We start from the raw sequence: 16,919 nt of genomic DNA on the forward strand, positions 1-16,919 counted from the left end.
ATTTGAGAAAAATGAGAAGCCACATTTGAATGACGTACAACTAAACACGCAAGCAGAGAGCAATGCTACAGGCTGGCTGCACAAAGCGCTTCGAGCAAAGGATCTGGCAGCAGCCCCTTGGCGCCGAGCTTGGCTGCTCGTGCTCAGCTGCTGAGAGCTCAGCTGCAGGCACAGGAAACCTCTGCACGGGGCGCACTGGCTGTTGGCTCCACAAATGCTTTTTGAAGGATCCGTAACTGAATTGAAAACTTTTCAAATGCCATGAGAATCTGAACTATATTTTAAAAACCAATTCAGTTAGCTTGCATACAGTACAAATAATACGTGCTTCTGGGCGCTGTTTTATTTCCATGGATTAACATGGCTTGAGGTACCAAACATATGGATGGCATATTAATGCCAAGCTAATATCAGCTGTTCCTTTTAAAGTATTTGTACAAATGTTTTAATTGTTTTGGGCTGACAATTGGCAAGTATTATTTGAAAACAATGATCACAAACATGCAAAGTATGTTCTGCTTTTTTTTTTTTTTCTGCAGTTTCCATATTTTAGCGTTCAAAATAAATTGAACTTGGTCATATACAAGGGTAGCTGTGATCATCTTGTTATCTCCAGGTTTCCACTAGAGCAAAAATCCTTGGAGGTACAGAATTCTATGCCAGAAGCCAGGTTTCTGCCTTTGAAATGGAAGCTGAAGCAGTACCTGGAAGTTCACGGGTGTGTTTCCTATGCAACTGATACAAAGAGGCTGTAACTATTTTCTGCACACATTCTGACTGGGCCATGCAGAAGTATCTGATGCACTTCATGCACTGCAATTTCTCCTAACAGCCCAAGAGCAACACATTTCAGAAGTTACACACAAATTTTGAACATAAGGCAGTCAATACAAGTTTGTGTTCTACAAGGGTACCAGCAAACGTGTCTATCCGCGACATGACTGAAGCTGGCTACAGTAGAATTTCAGGACCAAAAAACGACAACCCTGCCCAAGAGCATGCAGGGTCACACACCAAAGCCAGAGATGGCTTTGCCCGCCTGATATTAGCGGGCAAAAGCTGCACAGCATGGAAGCACCCTGCTTGAACCATCCTGTAATTCCTTGGAACTCACAGCTGAGAAAGTAAAAATCTCATTTTGCAAGCATAGCCACGAGTTTGTAATGCTAAATCCTGCCACGTGTGCTGCAAGGAACGTTAAGACTTTCTTCCATCTCTAATCCTTTTCTTGAAATAGCATGTTGGTTGCATTATGTCTGACTGGCAAGTTTAAAGCAATTCTGAAAGTTAAATCAAATGCTGGAGCTGATGCAGCTGCGGGGAAGCTCCAAGAGCTCCTGGGGCAGAGCACTGCCTTGCTGCCACACGGGTCGTGCCTGGCTGGCCGTGTAACCTCTCCTCTGCTGGCCTTGTCCTCCAGCAGGGAGACAGCTTTTGCCTGCAGTCAGAATTTGAAAGCTTTCAATAGAAAATCCTGTAATTCTGAAGGTTTACCCATTGACACAGCAGAAAACTTACTGGAAGCAAGATTCCCAAGGGACATCAGCATCTAGGCCTGAAACACACTGTTTATGCACTTCAGAGAGTTAGTGGTATTAAAGCCCATCCTGTTAGTATTGCCTGTGAGAATATTTGCACTTCTAAATCTTTTGGTTTCTGAAAGGGTTAAGGCTTATTATTAGCATATAATTTACAGGTCCTTTCTCCCAGGAAAGAAATAATGCACAGTAAATGCCACATTCATTTTAATAATACATGTTACAGTCTGTGCCCAACATCTGCACAAAGGTAAAGCAGACAGATTTTTTTGACATGTCCCACTCTGCCATCCAAACACAGGCTTTTTGTTTCTTAAGTGACGGAAGGTTTAATCAAGAAAGCAGGCAATTCATCAATCGAAACAAGGCTGCTCACACCGCCCTGACAGCACACACATGGTTTTATACAGAAGAAACCTGGCCACCTGTCAGCAGCACCTTTTACATCAGGATATACAAATACACCGAGTGATCAATCCTCCAGCTCTTCCCATTCATTTCTTTGTTTTCTTATTATATTTTTCTTTATGCTAGATGTTGCCCTCATTCTCTGCAGGGATAGATGGGAGACAAGGCAAGCTGTGGCTGTTTATACACTATCATAAAAATTTATATACCCTTAAAGTGACTTATTTCCCTTCTATTTGAGTACCATTATTATAAATAATTTTTCACTTCATTCAGGAATTTTCCCTGCACGTTATCAACTGTGGCTGCCTGAGAGGGCTCCCTCTGTCCTTGTGGCTCTGATAAGCCAAAGCAATATGCAGCCAGAGGACGCTGAAGTCTGAAATGAAGGCAGTATGTAGTCACGACAACATCTTAATTAAGCTGAAGGCCATGAAGAAAGACTATGCTGTGAAATACCGAGCAATGTCTGTCGACAGGTCTGTCTACAGCAAGGCATTCTTCTTCCAGCAGCTGCCCATTTGAACATGCTTATTGCACCTGTCAGCTCCTCAGCACCATGCTCCCAGAGACCTTTTGCAGATCAACTTATAGGCAATTCTGTGCTTCGGCCTTGGAAGCACGGCGTGGTGTGGGAACGGGAGCCTGCTGGGTGTGGAGGAGGTGGGCGACAGCACTATGTACGGCAGCACAGGGAAGGTTCCCTTTGCAGTGCCGGGAGGACAGGGCAATAGTTTCCTATATGCAACTTGTCAAAGGCTGGTTAATTAGTTTGTTGTGCAAACAGGAGGCTCCCTAACTTTCTGGTGGCACAATGTTTAATTGCCAAGACTGAAAATGACAATGAGCTGGTTAAAGACTCTAGCTACTACTTTCAGAACCGTTTCTTCCAGATTTGCAGTAAGAATTACACTACATACATGGAGAAGTAACAGTACAGTTCCAGTGGGGACGTGGCAATTTCTTCCAAAATGATTTCCAAAACTCACCTCACCTACCTGAAAACCTCTGAGCGCTTCATTTTCACGATTACTGAGGAAGTGTTAGGTGTCTGAGGCCACAGCGCAACTCCTTGTATCACCCTCCTTTCTACCGCTCTCTTCCTCAGCACCCCCTCCTGCTCTCACCACAAGAATTCAGACCGGGGCGATACCAGAATTAGAAAGCAAGAGACTGTTTATATATAACGGCTTTTGTTTCCCTGTGCCAGTACCAGGAGCCTTCCATTATGCCGAGAGCCAAGAGAGGGAGCCAGCAGCTTGTCCGCGCACCGGCAGCGCCTGCTCTGCAGCACTGCACCCAGAGCCGCGGCCCTGCGCTGCCGCCCCGGGGTCACCTCCCCGGGGTCACCTCGCCCCGGTGGCCGCCCAGCACCGCAGCCCAGGGGCTCCGCGCTCCCCACAGGACCAAGCCCACGCTCCCCACGTACCCATCGCCCCCGGAGCCGCGGGACCCCAGGGCGGCACAGCACAAGCTGGCAGAGCAGCGCGGGGCGGCGGTGCAGAGGCATTCATAAGCTTCGCGTTGCCATGGCGCTGCAGCGAGACACCAACATCGCAGCAGAGATAAAAGGGACTGGCTGCAAACTACAGCGACATAACAGGAAACTTCTGAATGGTTTCCACTGTGCGCCCTGGGGTTTGCCTGCCTTGGTAACGTTTAAGCACGCAGAGGGAACTGTCTCAGCACCTCATCACAGCTGCTGAAAAGGCTGCAGTGGTCAGGAGCTATGCCGAAGATCCCTGCCAACGCACAGGATGTTTCACACGACAAGAGCCTTCCTTCAGAAACGCCTCACAGCTGCAATAGCCATTACCACACGCGTATGCGCGACCTGTCTAACAATGTGCCTGCAGAACTGTGCCATCGGGGGTGCACAGTTATGTATTCTGAAATGGGCTTCTATGAACGCAGAGGACTAGCGCTATGCTCAGTCGTTCGAGTGTGTTTTATACTTTGCCTGTAATTATCTGGTAACACATTCAGATCTTTGCAAAATTGGTCATCTTTCCAGGCTGGTTATGCTACAAGCAGAGGCCGTCCATGGGAAGCCCTAGAAGCAGGGCCATGCCCAGCACTGCTCATGCAGAACTGCTGCCGCTGCTGGTGCGGTTGGTGCTTTATTAGGAGAGAAGCAACAGCTTCCCCATCCTCTCTGCAGGATGGTCTCATGTGAACACAAGAACATGCTTTCCCTTACATTTCTAAATCTATTAGGGCAGGAAAGTAACAAGAAAAACGAGTACTGACAAGAATTATGCCATTGTTATATTCCATCTATTTAGGAACCTGAAGCTGCAGTTTCAGTCAGAGATTACCTTTTAAATAACCCTTTGATTATGGTACATGAATTAATGCCATGTTCCCATGTTAGAAGTGTCACTCACTATTAATAGAAAGGACCTGTGAATGGCACATTTTTGCCATCTTCTCTGCTCTGATTATGCACAAGCAAGTACCTATTGTACAACCCACTGCTGCTTTTCCTGGGTTTCCAAACCATCCTGAAAATCTGCTTCAGCCAAATGAAGGGATTGTACTTCCATTAGGTTTTGCTAAGGCTAGTGTTAAAGCTAGTTTTTTTTTTTTCCTCTTGCAAAAACGTCACAATGAAGAGAAAGCTGCAGCTAAGTGTGTTTCTACTACAGCTATCACAGTACTTGTGCAGGTGTAAGATTACTCTAAAATAATAATTTTGAGGAAAATATGTTGCACTCCAGCACTACTTATCTGAAGTACAGAATGAGATAATCCCGTAAGAGAACAAGCAGGTGAAATGCACTGTTGTGCCAGAGCTGCACGCAGCATTTGCCTTTAGCTTGCAGCAACAGAAGTCCTTTTGCTTCCAGACAGCCCTCCGCGTTACCAGCAGCGACAGACTCCAAGAGGTGCAATTCTGTAAAGCATCCCTGCCTCTCGCTCCCAGGCACGAGTTCATCCTGGGCCCTGAGAAACACACCGTGTTCCTTTTCAGCGCACTCATCTTCCAAGAAATCAAGCACTCAAAGGCAAGACCTGCTCAGAAGAACAGAGCTGTCAGGGACAGCTCAGCAGGGACCCCAGTTCCAAAATGAATGCACCACGTGGTCCTGAAGCACAGAAACAGAGCACCTGTACCTGCATGGGCAGAGGCATGGGCTTGAGCCTCACCACTCTATTAAACATACATCTTCCCTACAGACTAAGTAAAAATTAAAAATAGAAAAAAATATTCACTAGCAGGTTTTTTTTGCTTTTTTTTTTGTTTTGTTTTTTTTTTTTTTTTCCTCCTCACACTGGCACCTGGGAACACGTCAGTTCCAGCATTTGCATGCTGGCCAGGACTGGCTAACAGAGAGAAAGTCACAGCTAGAGAGAACGGGTGTGCACATTCAAGCACCTGGTTTTTAAAAGTAAAGTAGAATCCCCCACATCCTAACATCAGACTGCAAATTTACCTGTTAAAAACAGCAGTGTTAGGGTATGTTGAGTGTAGCAAAGAATTGCAAGTATGATAACTCATCCTTGCAATGCTAGATGAAGCCTCCTCCTAAATGTTCAGAGATGTCATCTTTTACAACCCACCAGTGAAGATCACAAAAAAGATGAGGAGCAGTTTGTGCCAGTGTTGCCTTCCACCAGATCTCTCATCTAGAGCCCACACGGGCAGCAGCATCCCTCCCTGAGGTCTGCAGTCTCCCCTGTGATGAGCAATGTATGCCACCTGTAACACCCGTGCCTGTGCATTTTCTGGCATCCCTCTGTGCCCCTCATGCTCTCGACAATTAAATGGCACTGCCAGAAAAGCTGGAAGCATATTTCACAGATACCACACATCTGGCTATTTATGCAAATGGGGCTGCTTTACCTGGTTACACTTCTGAGTAGAGGTGCAGAGAAACCATTGCATGTGCCAGCTTACCTGATATAGCATACAAATTTGAGTGCTGGTGCTCCAAGTCCAGGCGAGTGCTGTGACTTTTGCCTCGAAAGCTAGCAGGAAGAGTTAGCGAGATGTGCCTGGGGAAGAGAAACGGGGAAATCAAGATGATGTTTCTACAGACCAAAAGACACTGCTGTTATCAGCTCATTCTTGCCTTACAGTTGTGCTCAGGTTAAGCCCAAACATCAGTTTTAACGTTTCTAAGAGATGGAGTGGATCCCAAATAACAGCGAGGAGACAGAGGTGGTGACTCCACCATCACAGCTCAGTGCAGTTCAGCTGCTTGCATCTGCTTCTCAGTCCAGCTGTGAGCAGGACAGGGCTGCTACCCCGGCTCAAGCTCCGTCCACCCCACTGAACATCAAACTGAGCCAACAATCAAAATACTACCGAGCAGCAGCATCTGTCTGCAAGGTGGGCTCCAGAGCAGGACACAGCCTCAAAACACCCGCGTGGTGGCTGGTGAGCACAAGCCTCCCCCTGCGAGCAAAAGGCACCTGGAGTGCACCCGGTGGGACTTGGCTGTGGTTCCTTCAAGGCAGAGGACACTATCAGTGAGTGCTTTGGATTGATCTGTATCAAAACCTAAGTACATTCATACATAAAACCTTTAAAATCTCAATGGCTGTGGTCTGCTCCAGACTTAACCAAGGCATGCTGCACGCTACCCTGCTCTCCGATGCAGAGGAGGATGCACAAATTGAGCTTCCCTCCACTTGCAGAGGAAAGGAAAGGCAAACGTCACCCCCTTGCCTCTCCCTAAATGGAACAGCAAATGTGCCCTGCCTACCAACAGCTCTCTGCACAGCCTTTCCCGCAGCAGAGACGTTTTTTACATCTTTTGTTAAATCCTCCTTGTACTAGCTATAAATAGGAAAAAAAAAACAGGAACTCATAGAAGTGAAGGTGAAACTACTTTCAGTGGCCCAGAGGTCATTAAAAGGAAAGCCCAGCACACAGTGAGCCCGGACAGAGGCTTGAAGAACAGACAACCTTCCCAGAAACGACGCGGTACTGGAGAGACGGAGGTGACAGCGAGCCCTGCTCTTGGGGCCAGAAAGGCGGTCGCACCCCACGCTGCTGGAGCCTGGAGCCTTGGCACCAGCCCCCCCAGTCCTGAGGTGGATGGGACCCAACCACCCTCGGGACACGGCACAAACAGCGAACAGCAGCCCCACGCTGCTCACTAAAACTCGTGCTGGCAGGACACAACCCAGAACTGCCCAGACACCTGAGCACTCAGATCCGGGAGGACACGACACGTTCTGCTGCTGCCCAGCCCGCCCCACAGGGCAGAGAACCCCGCTCTGCCCCCTGACACTGTGCCCCCCCCCGACTTCCCCTGGAAGTCTCCCCAAGGAAAGGCTTCTTGCTCACGTTGTTACTGGCAGCCCGCAGATTCTCATGCTTTGGTGAGAGATCCCAGCTTCTCCCTTCTAATCCAAATTCGTATTTTTTCTAATGCTGATCTCAAGTCTACTCAAATTCCTGTAGAACGTTACCATCAATCTTCTGGACCCTGTTGCCATACATAATGAAGATGCTCCCTCTCTGCAGAGGGACTTACTCTACCATGAAGACAAAGGCAACAGCTACCATTGCACAAAGGGCAAAGCTACCCGAATGTGGCGAGATGCTTGGCATGCCCTCTTGCCAGAAAACAAGGCAGCCTCTTTTGCAGCCACGGTATTTGTGATGGGCAACAAAGAGCCCTCTGTATTCTCCAGCACAGCACCAGATCCATTTTCTTAGCTAGCAGGTTTTATCTATCGAGCAGATCATCTGGAAATTATCTGCCTTTAAAAGCAGGACGCATTTTGTGAAGAGCTACGTATTTTTAGATCTTGATGCAGCTGATGGTGAACACCATGGATAAAATAAGAAAAAGCAAACATCAGTTTGAATTTGCTTGTGCTTCCTGAAGCTATTTCTAAAAAAAAAAAAAATAATAAAAAAAAATGGTGTGAAAATATTTTCAAATTTGGCTAACAGTTTTCTGTTTAAAACCCAATCCATATGAAACTCTCTTGGCCAGCACAGGCAGGTTTGTCATGAACACACTTTTAAAACAGGAGACCACTGCCTGTAGGCATTACACACATTTCATTTGTTTTTAGCAGTATCCAAAAATACTTTGAGGCATCAAAACAGCTAACAAAGATCCCTGAATTTCTCTTACTTGCACTGCAGACTGTTTTCTTCATACCTAAACGAAACAGCAGGAAATGCTTTGGAAGTAAACAAAGCAGGTCTATTTAAAAAGCCCCATTTCTGAGCAGAGTACTTTAAACGTTTATCCCAGCTTCTGCTGTAAGAGGCTAAATCTTTTCCATATGTACAGTTCTTTCCAGCAAGCCACCACCAAGCCCAGAGAGACCACCGCACGCTGCTGAAGCCAGTCATGCACATCGCATCGACCTGCAGGATGGAAAGGACAGCTCCACAGGTAGCTCACAGAGGCATTGTGTAAGCAAAATTACAGAGCTGTCAGTGCCACGAACAAACACCGCAGCCTTCCAACAAAGCTCTGAAATCTTACTTTGCAAAAGACATCCCAGACCAAGTCCCCGGGCACTACCAGGTCTGCATGGCAGCTCACGGCAGCACCAGGTTTCACAAGCACCATATGTTAAAGTGGTGCACGCATTCCACACGCGTAATTAAAATGAATCACTCGCAGTCTGACGGACTCTGACCATATACACACAAATATGGCAGCAGAAGTTCACACAGCCAGACATAATATCCTATTTGCTTCTCATTCCAGATGTATCAATGTGAAAATACATACCAAAATACTCCCCCAAGCTGGGGAGAAGTACAAGCACCACCGGTAGGTGCATGCTTTGATGCTTGGCGGTGGTGGGCTGGCAGCCCTGCAGCTGCTCTCGCGGGGCTCCCCGTGCCACAAGCGCCCATCCCACCCGATCGCCTTCCAGCGCCGCGTCCTGAGCACTGCTGTGAAGGTGCTCGAAAGCAACATAAAACGCCGTTGTTTCTGTCTCCACTTCTTTTGCCACCTTCCGTTCTCTGAGGTAGGACAAACAGGTATTTCATCCTTTCTACCAGGCTGCACTGTGCAGATCTAGGTCTCTCCAAGGAGAACATTTAGCTGGAAGACCACAAGACAGAGGGTAACAACTGCTAGAATGAGATCGGTTCCTCCCCTCCCCCTTTCTCTTTTAAGAGCATGACATGGTAGGGAAATATGGGAAACAAAGTCTAATTTATTTTAAATTAATGCAAACTTTAGCCAGGATCAATATAACTTATACCTAGTCAGTTGATTGCATAATGCGTTTTCCTTATGCATTGTGAAAGCCAAATCATTTTACAGTGTAGAAGACAAAAAAAAAAAAAAAAAAGAGAGGCTGCCATTGAAAAGCAAGAAAATCCCAATTACAAAGTCCCCAAGTTCCTAAACACATATCGTGAAAGTATGTGCAGCTCTGTGGCATATGGCAAATCAATTACTAGTTTAAATTTTAAAAGAAAAACATGGTAAATGTGTTGCAGAAATAATCAAGAACAACGGTTTGGTTTAGATTACAGCGGCCACTAGAGTTTTGAATACAATTAATCATCATTCCAGGCAATGGGAAGCCATATTGACACTTATTCCTAATTTGAATATTTAATTAGGGTGAAGTTCTTCATCAAATTATCACAGAACTGGGAGGAAAGCCTGAAAGATTTGAACAATTACTACTTTAACCCCTCACCAACTGCTCACCTGTGGGCACAAGAATCTCTTCCCCGTTCTGCAAAGCAAGAACGTGCTGGCACAATACAAAACGACAATATTTAAAGGATGTAACAACACTGCTAGAGGTACCTGCACGTTTGGCATCCCACAGGCTGCTGACTACCTGTGCTCTTTGACCTTTGTCGGAGCAGATTTTTCAGGCTGGATCCCTGTCTTACCACCAAGTGTTGTTTCTGGAGTGGTGGTTTGGTTTTTTTTTGCTGTTGTTTTTTAAATTAACTGAAGAACACGTCCAGAATCATCGCCCAGGTCTGCGTGCCGAGGGACAAAGCCCTGCTCCCAGGGGCACGGACCCCGAGCCAGCGGCCGGCGCAGGGGGAGCCCCCGGGGGTGCAGGGCCCAGCCCTGGGACTGCCCCGGAGCCGCGCGCTGCCCCACGGACACCCTCCTTCCACCCTGCCTCGGATCCTTACGTGCTGTATTAATCCATATACAAAAATCTCTTTTAATGAGGAGTGATATAGTTATGAACTCTCTAGGGCCATAATTAGAGCAAACTAATTGAAGTTGTGTTTTGACACACTTTCCAAATTCACGGGTACTGCATGACATATTCACAACACCGCCGCCGCACAGCCATGGCGACAGCAGAATCATTAGGCTAATAACGCTTATTTGCATTCTTATCATGCCAGCAGCATGCCGTTAAATACTGCTTCAACCGGTGCTGGGTTACTCTGAAAGTTTCCGCTGAAAGATATTAACAGTAATTATTAGTGCTTTAGTGGAATCTCTGATGTTAAGGAACAGCAACTCACATTAACTATCCTAATGCTTTCCTTCTGAATTGTCAGAGAAGTAGGTTTTGTCCTCCCTGCCGAATCCAAGCGACAAGGTGGGTTTGGTGCCGTCTGCCCCTCAGGGAGGAGGGATGCCTGCCCCAGCAAGGCTCACGGCAGGATTTCAGGCCTGTTCTCACCTAAGCTGAAGTGAAAAACCCATTGTTTCCGCATGGATTAAGAGAGAGAACATTACAAAAAATATTTTTCCCCAACATATTATAAATTTCCAGATAATTTAGGATGAAACAGCCACATTACCATAATTCAGGACAGGTTAGATTTAATTACTCACTTAATTTTAGTTTTTCTTTTATTCATTAAATCTATGGAATGCATCTACCTACAGCAGCAACAGAAGGACATGAGAGAGATCCTTCAGATGCTAGCAAAAGAGGTTTGAGGTCTGCACACATTATGGTCACTTTTTGACTGTTTCTAGAGAGAAACTTGCACAAAACAGGCTCAGGAATGCCCAACAGTTCCAAGTAAGTTATTAATAACTGTCTGCATGAAGGTGATGAACTGCTTTTGAAGTCAGGCAGCAAGTACTCATAAAAAGTAACAAAAGATCATAAGGGGAAACGCCAGATATCAAAGGATGCTTCATAATTCACATAAAAATATCAGCAATGCACAGCAAAAGAACAATAGTAAGGTTTTGGTTTCCAACTGGATTAGACAAACATTGTAGAGAAATCAGGCAAAACCTTAAAAGCTGCCCCACGTTGTCAAATATGTTAGAAAGCACATTGCATGCTACAGAACTGGGTCTGCTCTGTTCTTTGATGTACCACCGCCATGACTGCAATTTATTCTAAATGAAGAACAGTGCCACAGATACTGTAAAGTCTCACAGGAATATCCCGGAATAAAAAGAACCTTATCTTCCGTAATCAATGGATTATGCAAAGATCATATGCCTCACGAAAAACTGAGGCTAGAATGATTAAACACATTCTAAGCTGCAGAAAGCTAAAAACACACCTACAAGAAGTTAATGTCAGGCTGTACTTTTCAAGAAACATAATCTGACTTGAAAGCTTTGCCTACGGGCAGAGGAAAAAGCCCATTTCTAAGAAATGAGCTGCTAGTGTTTCGCTGACAGAAATCAGAGGACCTCTCCATGACCATTCACTTTACCAGAATGTATTTTCCAAACTGTAGTTTACAGAAAATGGCACAGCAGATACCTATGGCTCCAGCAGCGTCCAGAATCCCATCTACAGTATTTATTCACAGTTCTTAACTTTTACTGTGCTCAGGCATTGCTATGCCAGAACACCTACCTCATACCCAAAAGAACTGCAGTGAAAAACAAAACTGCGAGGCAAGAATCACCTCGGGTAATGGACTTCATTCCAGACAATCTATTCTAATCGTGTAAACCAAATATTTAAATACTTTCTAAAACCTTACTGACCCTTTGCCTAAAACAAGCAACATATGGGCTTTGCAAGCATTTCATCTCATTCCAAACTACTAAAATATCCTGTTTCCCAAAAAATCAATGAGTGCTCGTGGTGCCAGACTCCGATTTTATAAAAGACCAAACACATGAGAGAATGAAAAAGGGAGCAAGCGATTCTTTCCACTTTTAGATTTAAGCACTTCATTTTCCCAGCAGTAAGAAGGGAGGAAGGCCTGTCTGCAGCATCCTTACCCAATGCATCACGCAGAGCGTGCCGCTGCACGGCCCCCTCCCGAAATGACCACGCCTCGAAGACAAGGGAAGATGATGTTACGCTACCCTGTCAGAACGAAAGCACTCACCAGCTGCACGGAACGAGGCCCGATGATGCTAACAAGGGAGCATGATCTACTGCAGACCAGCAACCCAAAATGTGAGGCTTAATGCAGAACGAAGCTCCTGCGGCTCCCTCTGTACCGGGATTAATTTAGAACAGAGAATTTAAGTAACTAGGATGGAACAGCTGCCAAACAATAGAAAAAGCCCAACAAGTTTAATTTACACTGCTTGAAAGTCTGAGCTGTAGCCCATTAAATTGTTATAGGCAGAGGACTGCATCAAAGAACTAAGACCTCATACTGTAAGCATGAAGTGCTTATGAAGTGGTTGTCTGAGATGAACAGCGCAGCGTCTCTGGAGGCTGCGGTGGGATGAGAGCAGCTTTCCACATCCTTCACGAGCTGCTCTCTGGAGTCAGGAGTTTTCAGATAATGAAGCAGTAGGGAAAAATTGCCAAACAGCAGAAATACTCCAAAAAGATAAATTACACACAGCGCAGGTTTCCTGGGCTGGGTTTTTAAATTCCATCAAATTACTCAGAAGGAAGCCCAAGATCACAGGCCCATGGAGAAGTGTCTCCGACCCGAGCATCGCTGCCTGCACCTGAGGCTGGTGCCACCATGGCAGAGCCCGCAGCCCCGGGGTGCTGCGGCACAGCCCCAGCACCTCCCTACAGAACCTGCTAAACAAATATTCCACATAAAGACTCATTTGGGAAGAGCACGTTGTCAGCGCTTCGCCAGTAATAAATAATGACAGTCCAAACACTTTCCTAAAAGCAATAAACTCGAGAAGTGTTTTGGAAAATGGTGAAAGTGATTGATTTAAAGACGGAAATATCTGAACACAACCACATACACTTCAGGGTGAAAGCACAGATTACAAATCAACAGTGGCAGAGATCATATTAAATAGCAGACAACATAGATGTTTTAGGGAAAAAATGCTCAATTCCCCCACAGGGCTTATTTAACAACTAAGTACATAGCTTCTTTGAATGAATACCTCTGGCTCAGATATAACGACCCTACGCTACACCCTAAAGAAGCATGCCTTGAGGAATATTACTATACCTGGAACAGGGCTGTAAAGAAAAATGATTCATGATTCTAAGGATATTGAAGCCTCTTCAGTCAGAGCTCTCCCCAAAATTTTTCAATGCATCTTCAAATTCAGCTAAATCAAACTTTTCCTAACCACAGTTAATGTCCCCCTTTCTCAATTGATGCAAGGCATTCTTGTGCCTGGAAACCACTCATATTGTTTAAACATTTTTTCCTAATCATCGTTTTCTGCCACTAAAACATACTGGACTATGACCAATTTTTGCACGTCTTCATCCAGCTGAGTTGGATGCAAGCCATATGGTCAGTGTAGTTTCGTAACAAATTCCTTATGTGAAACAGACTCTGCATAAACGTATGCCAGCACTCCTTACCCACTCAAACAAACCATCAGGTTCAGACTTGCACAGCATACACACATCACATACACTTCAGCCTGAAATGTTGCTTCTTACTGTAGGAACCGCAGTGGATGAAAGCACTATTTCCAAGGTTCAGCTCGGCGTTTCAGTCTCATTGATTGTTACCCATAGCTACTGTGAAGCCCTTGTTCCATCCCAGCCCTTGTGCAATCCTTGGCCTCTTGTAGGATAAACCGTATAAGAATTAAGAATATTTGGCTCTATTTCATGACACAAGTGTTCTAAGCATTCAAGCCACAGAATCATTAAGGTTGGAAAAGACCTCCAAGGATCATCTGGTCCAACCCCTACCACCAAATGTCACCCACTAAACCATGTCCCTCAGCACCATGTCCAACCTCTCCTCAAGGACGGTGACGCCACCACCTCCCCGGGCAGCCCGTTCCAGTGCCTGACTACTCGTTCTGAGAAGAAATTTCTCAGAATTTCCAACCTAAGCCTCCCCGGCACAAAGAATGGTCAAGGAATCTATTTTATTAGTTGTAAATTAGTTTTACTTTAGAGCACTTTTGATGAAACGTACTGGAAAATGAATCTCCATCAAGAACAAAGTACTTTGTAGAAAGGATCAAGCTGTCAGAGCTTTCACTGGCAGGTTTCTCAGAGTGGTTTCCAGTCAAACCAAAAAGATCCACCCCAACAGACTCCTTATTTGATAGACTTTCATTCAGATGAGGGACTTTAATGGAAACACAACCACTCTGCTAAAGCATCCTAGCCATCAGGCTACCAGCAGTGTCTGTCTCCAGTCCACAACAACTTCATGAAGTCTTGGCTTTGCTCCTCACCAGAGGAGGAAAGTGAAGCCTCAGAACCTTCTGCTCTACAGACTCTCCATGAAATCTCTTCGAAACACCTTAAAGAAAAAGCTACGAGCTATTTCTAAATACTATAGTTGCTGCTTAAAAACCAGGAAGGTACAAGGCTTCCCACTTGCCTTCAGTCAGCGCACCGCGCAGAGCAAGCCTGGCCCATCGTCACGCCGAGCGCAGGCCTCCGACACGCGGGCTGGCCGGTGCTGCTTTATTAGCTGCCACCTATTGCACATCGTCAGCCTCCAGCAGGAAGCCACACACTGATCATGTTCCAAGCTCACACGACAAAGTCCAAACAAGTCAATCTGAAAATCAGACTTCTCTGCCCAGAAAGGAAATCCTTACATTCCTTCGCATTAAACTCCACTGGGAGCAAAGGAACGGGAGCAAATCATTTCCCTGTTCTTAGGCAAAGCAGCTAACTGTTTAAGGGGTACGTGGGAGAGCGGTAGGAACATTTACACATCCTGCTCTTATTTCAGGGGGTTATGCCGGGTAGCTATCTCCCGATCCCACGGGTTGCAGCACAGCCCCAGGTCCGTGCTCCTGCCAGATCGGTGCCGCGCAGAGCGGAGCAGCCGGCAGCAGGGAGCAGCTGCTTGCAGCACCGCCAGGGCATGCAAGGAGGGACGGGGGGGGAGCTGCAAGGGGTGGGAGCTGCAGCACAACTGAGCTGCTCCCGTGGCTCGTTAACTGTGCAGATAGGCAGGAACTGCAGGCACAGCAGGCATAAGCTGCGGCCCAGCGCCCAGCCCCTCTCTGTGCAAAAGCCCTGGGCACCCGAGAAGAGGCAGGGATGGGACAGGAGCACCGGAGCCTTGTCCAGCTGGACCCCATCCAGCACCAGCAGCTCAGCACCTCGCTGCCACAGGGCTTCCTCCACCAGCTGCCCCACGAGCTGTCCAGCACACTGACCCCTGCCGCAGCCTTCCTGCTCTCCGGCCGGAGCCGACCACGCACCAGCTCAGCCACTGCTCGTCTCCACTGCGGTGGCTCTGGGCAGGCCTGCATGGCCGGACGGGGGCACCCTGAGCGTCCAGCACGCGGGGCTGCCTGCCCTCACCGCCGCTCGGCTTTTCCATTAGAACAGGGTGGAGATGTGCCACGGGCATCCCAGGAAGGCCGGTGGAAGCGGTTGGATCTTCAAAGCGCAGGAGGACCAAGTGCCGCGAGCCCAGCCACGGTAACACACGGCGTGAGCACAAGCCAATTGCAGCGTGATCTTCCTCCTCTCTGCCTGGTACGCCATTAACCTTTCAGATGACAGCCCTGCAAACTAAATGACTGAACAGTTCCCAGGGTCAGCGCGAATCTACATTTTCAAAACCTGACATCAACAAGTAAAAGTTGTGACTGAAATCCTGGTCTCTCCGAGAGGAAGATTAAACGCCTGTGACACATCATCTGCAATCAGAGCGCTCAATTTCCCAAAGTATCTGTCACAGATTGATAACATCCATGCAAAAAGTTAAGTGCAATTATGTCTGTCACTGTAAAACACACTTCAGCAGCACTGACTGACATCTTGCTTGCAGCTGACAAATTGTGAGAGGACCGTTTGAATGACGGCAGCAGAGGCTCCTGCAGCACCACGGGAAGGGATGTGAGCTGTACCCACACACCAAAAAAGCCGCATGGGCTCACAGCACTGCAACAGGAGCCATCGCATCGGCAGCTGCAGAGCAAAGTGGCTTGAGGTTGGTGCCACATGCATGTGCTGAAGCGAAGGACTTGCTCACAAAAGGCTCAAAGCGGACTTGCGATGAAGAGGAGAACACATCATAAAAACCCTCCTCTGGCTTATTCCCAGACAGAGCTTGAGCCAGTGAGGAGCTGAGCCCTAAAACACCGCTCAAATGCTTGTGACATGTATTTTTCCAGGTCCCCAACACATGCACTGGCTATCAGTAATAGGCTAGATGAAATAAAGGTATGCAGAAGAACAAATGAATTACCTGTTATTAGCACCTCTTCTTTTGGAGGAGGCTTACCTACTTGCTCCCCAAAGCGATGTCCCAATGTAGCACTACCACCAATTTTTACTGGAGAGTGCAAGCCTCAAACGCAGATGCACCGAGGGAAGTTACTCTAAATCCTCACTGGTGACTCAAGTCAACAGAAGCAGTTCTTTAGCAGCAGCCTTCTAGGATGGGAAACTAAAAATGCATTTCTCCAGGCTGCCATTAGTGCCAAGAAGCCATTGCAAAATTTGGAGAGAAAAAATAGTAAAGCAGCTTGATGCCCTGCACAACGGCACGGTTGTGTTCCACGGTACAGTGTGCAGCCCTCGCTGGGATGCGTGACGGCTGCAGTTAGAGACCATTAAGCCAGATGCCTGTAGTATTAAACACCAAGGAGAAGAAATGGCTAGAAAATAACATATGCAGTCCAGCAAGAATATCAAACAAAGCTTCCCCTTGTGCAGTTCTGATTGCGAGCCATAACCCCACGACAC

At 46.8% G+C, this 16,919-nt stretch overlaps 1 protein-coding gene across 3 annotated transcripts in view; it reads right to left on the reverse strand.

The window, feature by feature from the left end:
• Positions 1-16,919, reverse strand: part of MVB12B (multivesicular body subunit 12B) — a 63,575-nt gene that overhangs the window by 27,222 nt on the left and 19,434 nt on the right. For all 3 annotated transcript variants that reach the window (XM_032200160.1, XM_032200158.1, XM_032200159.1), the window contains one exon: positions 5,848-5,945. In XM_032200160.1, coding sequence (XP_032056051.1) covers positions 5,848-5,945 — 98 coding nt within the window. The remainder of the gene's footprint in view (positions 1-5,847; positions 5,946-16,919) is intronic.

Source organism: Aythya fuligula, chromosome 19 (genome assembly GCF_009819795.1).
Source record: "Aythya fuligula isolate bAytFul2 chromosome 19, bAytFul2.pri, whole genome shotgun sequence".
Classification (NCBI taxonomy): Eukaryota; Metazoa; Chordata; class Aves; order Anseriformes; family Anatidae; genus Aythya; species Aythya fuligula.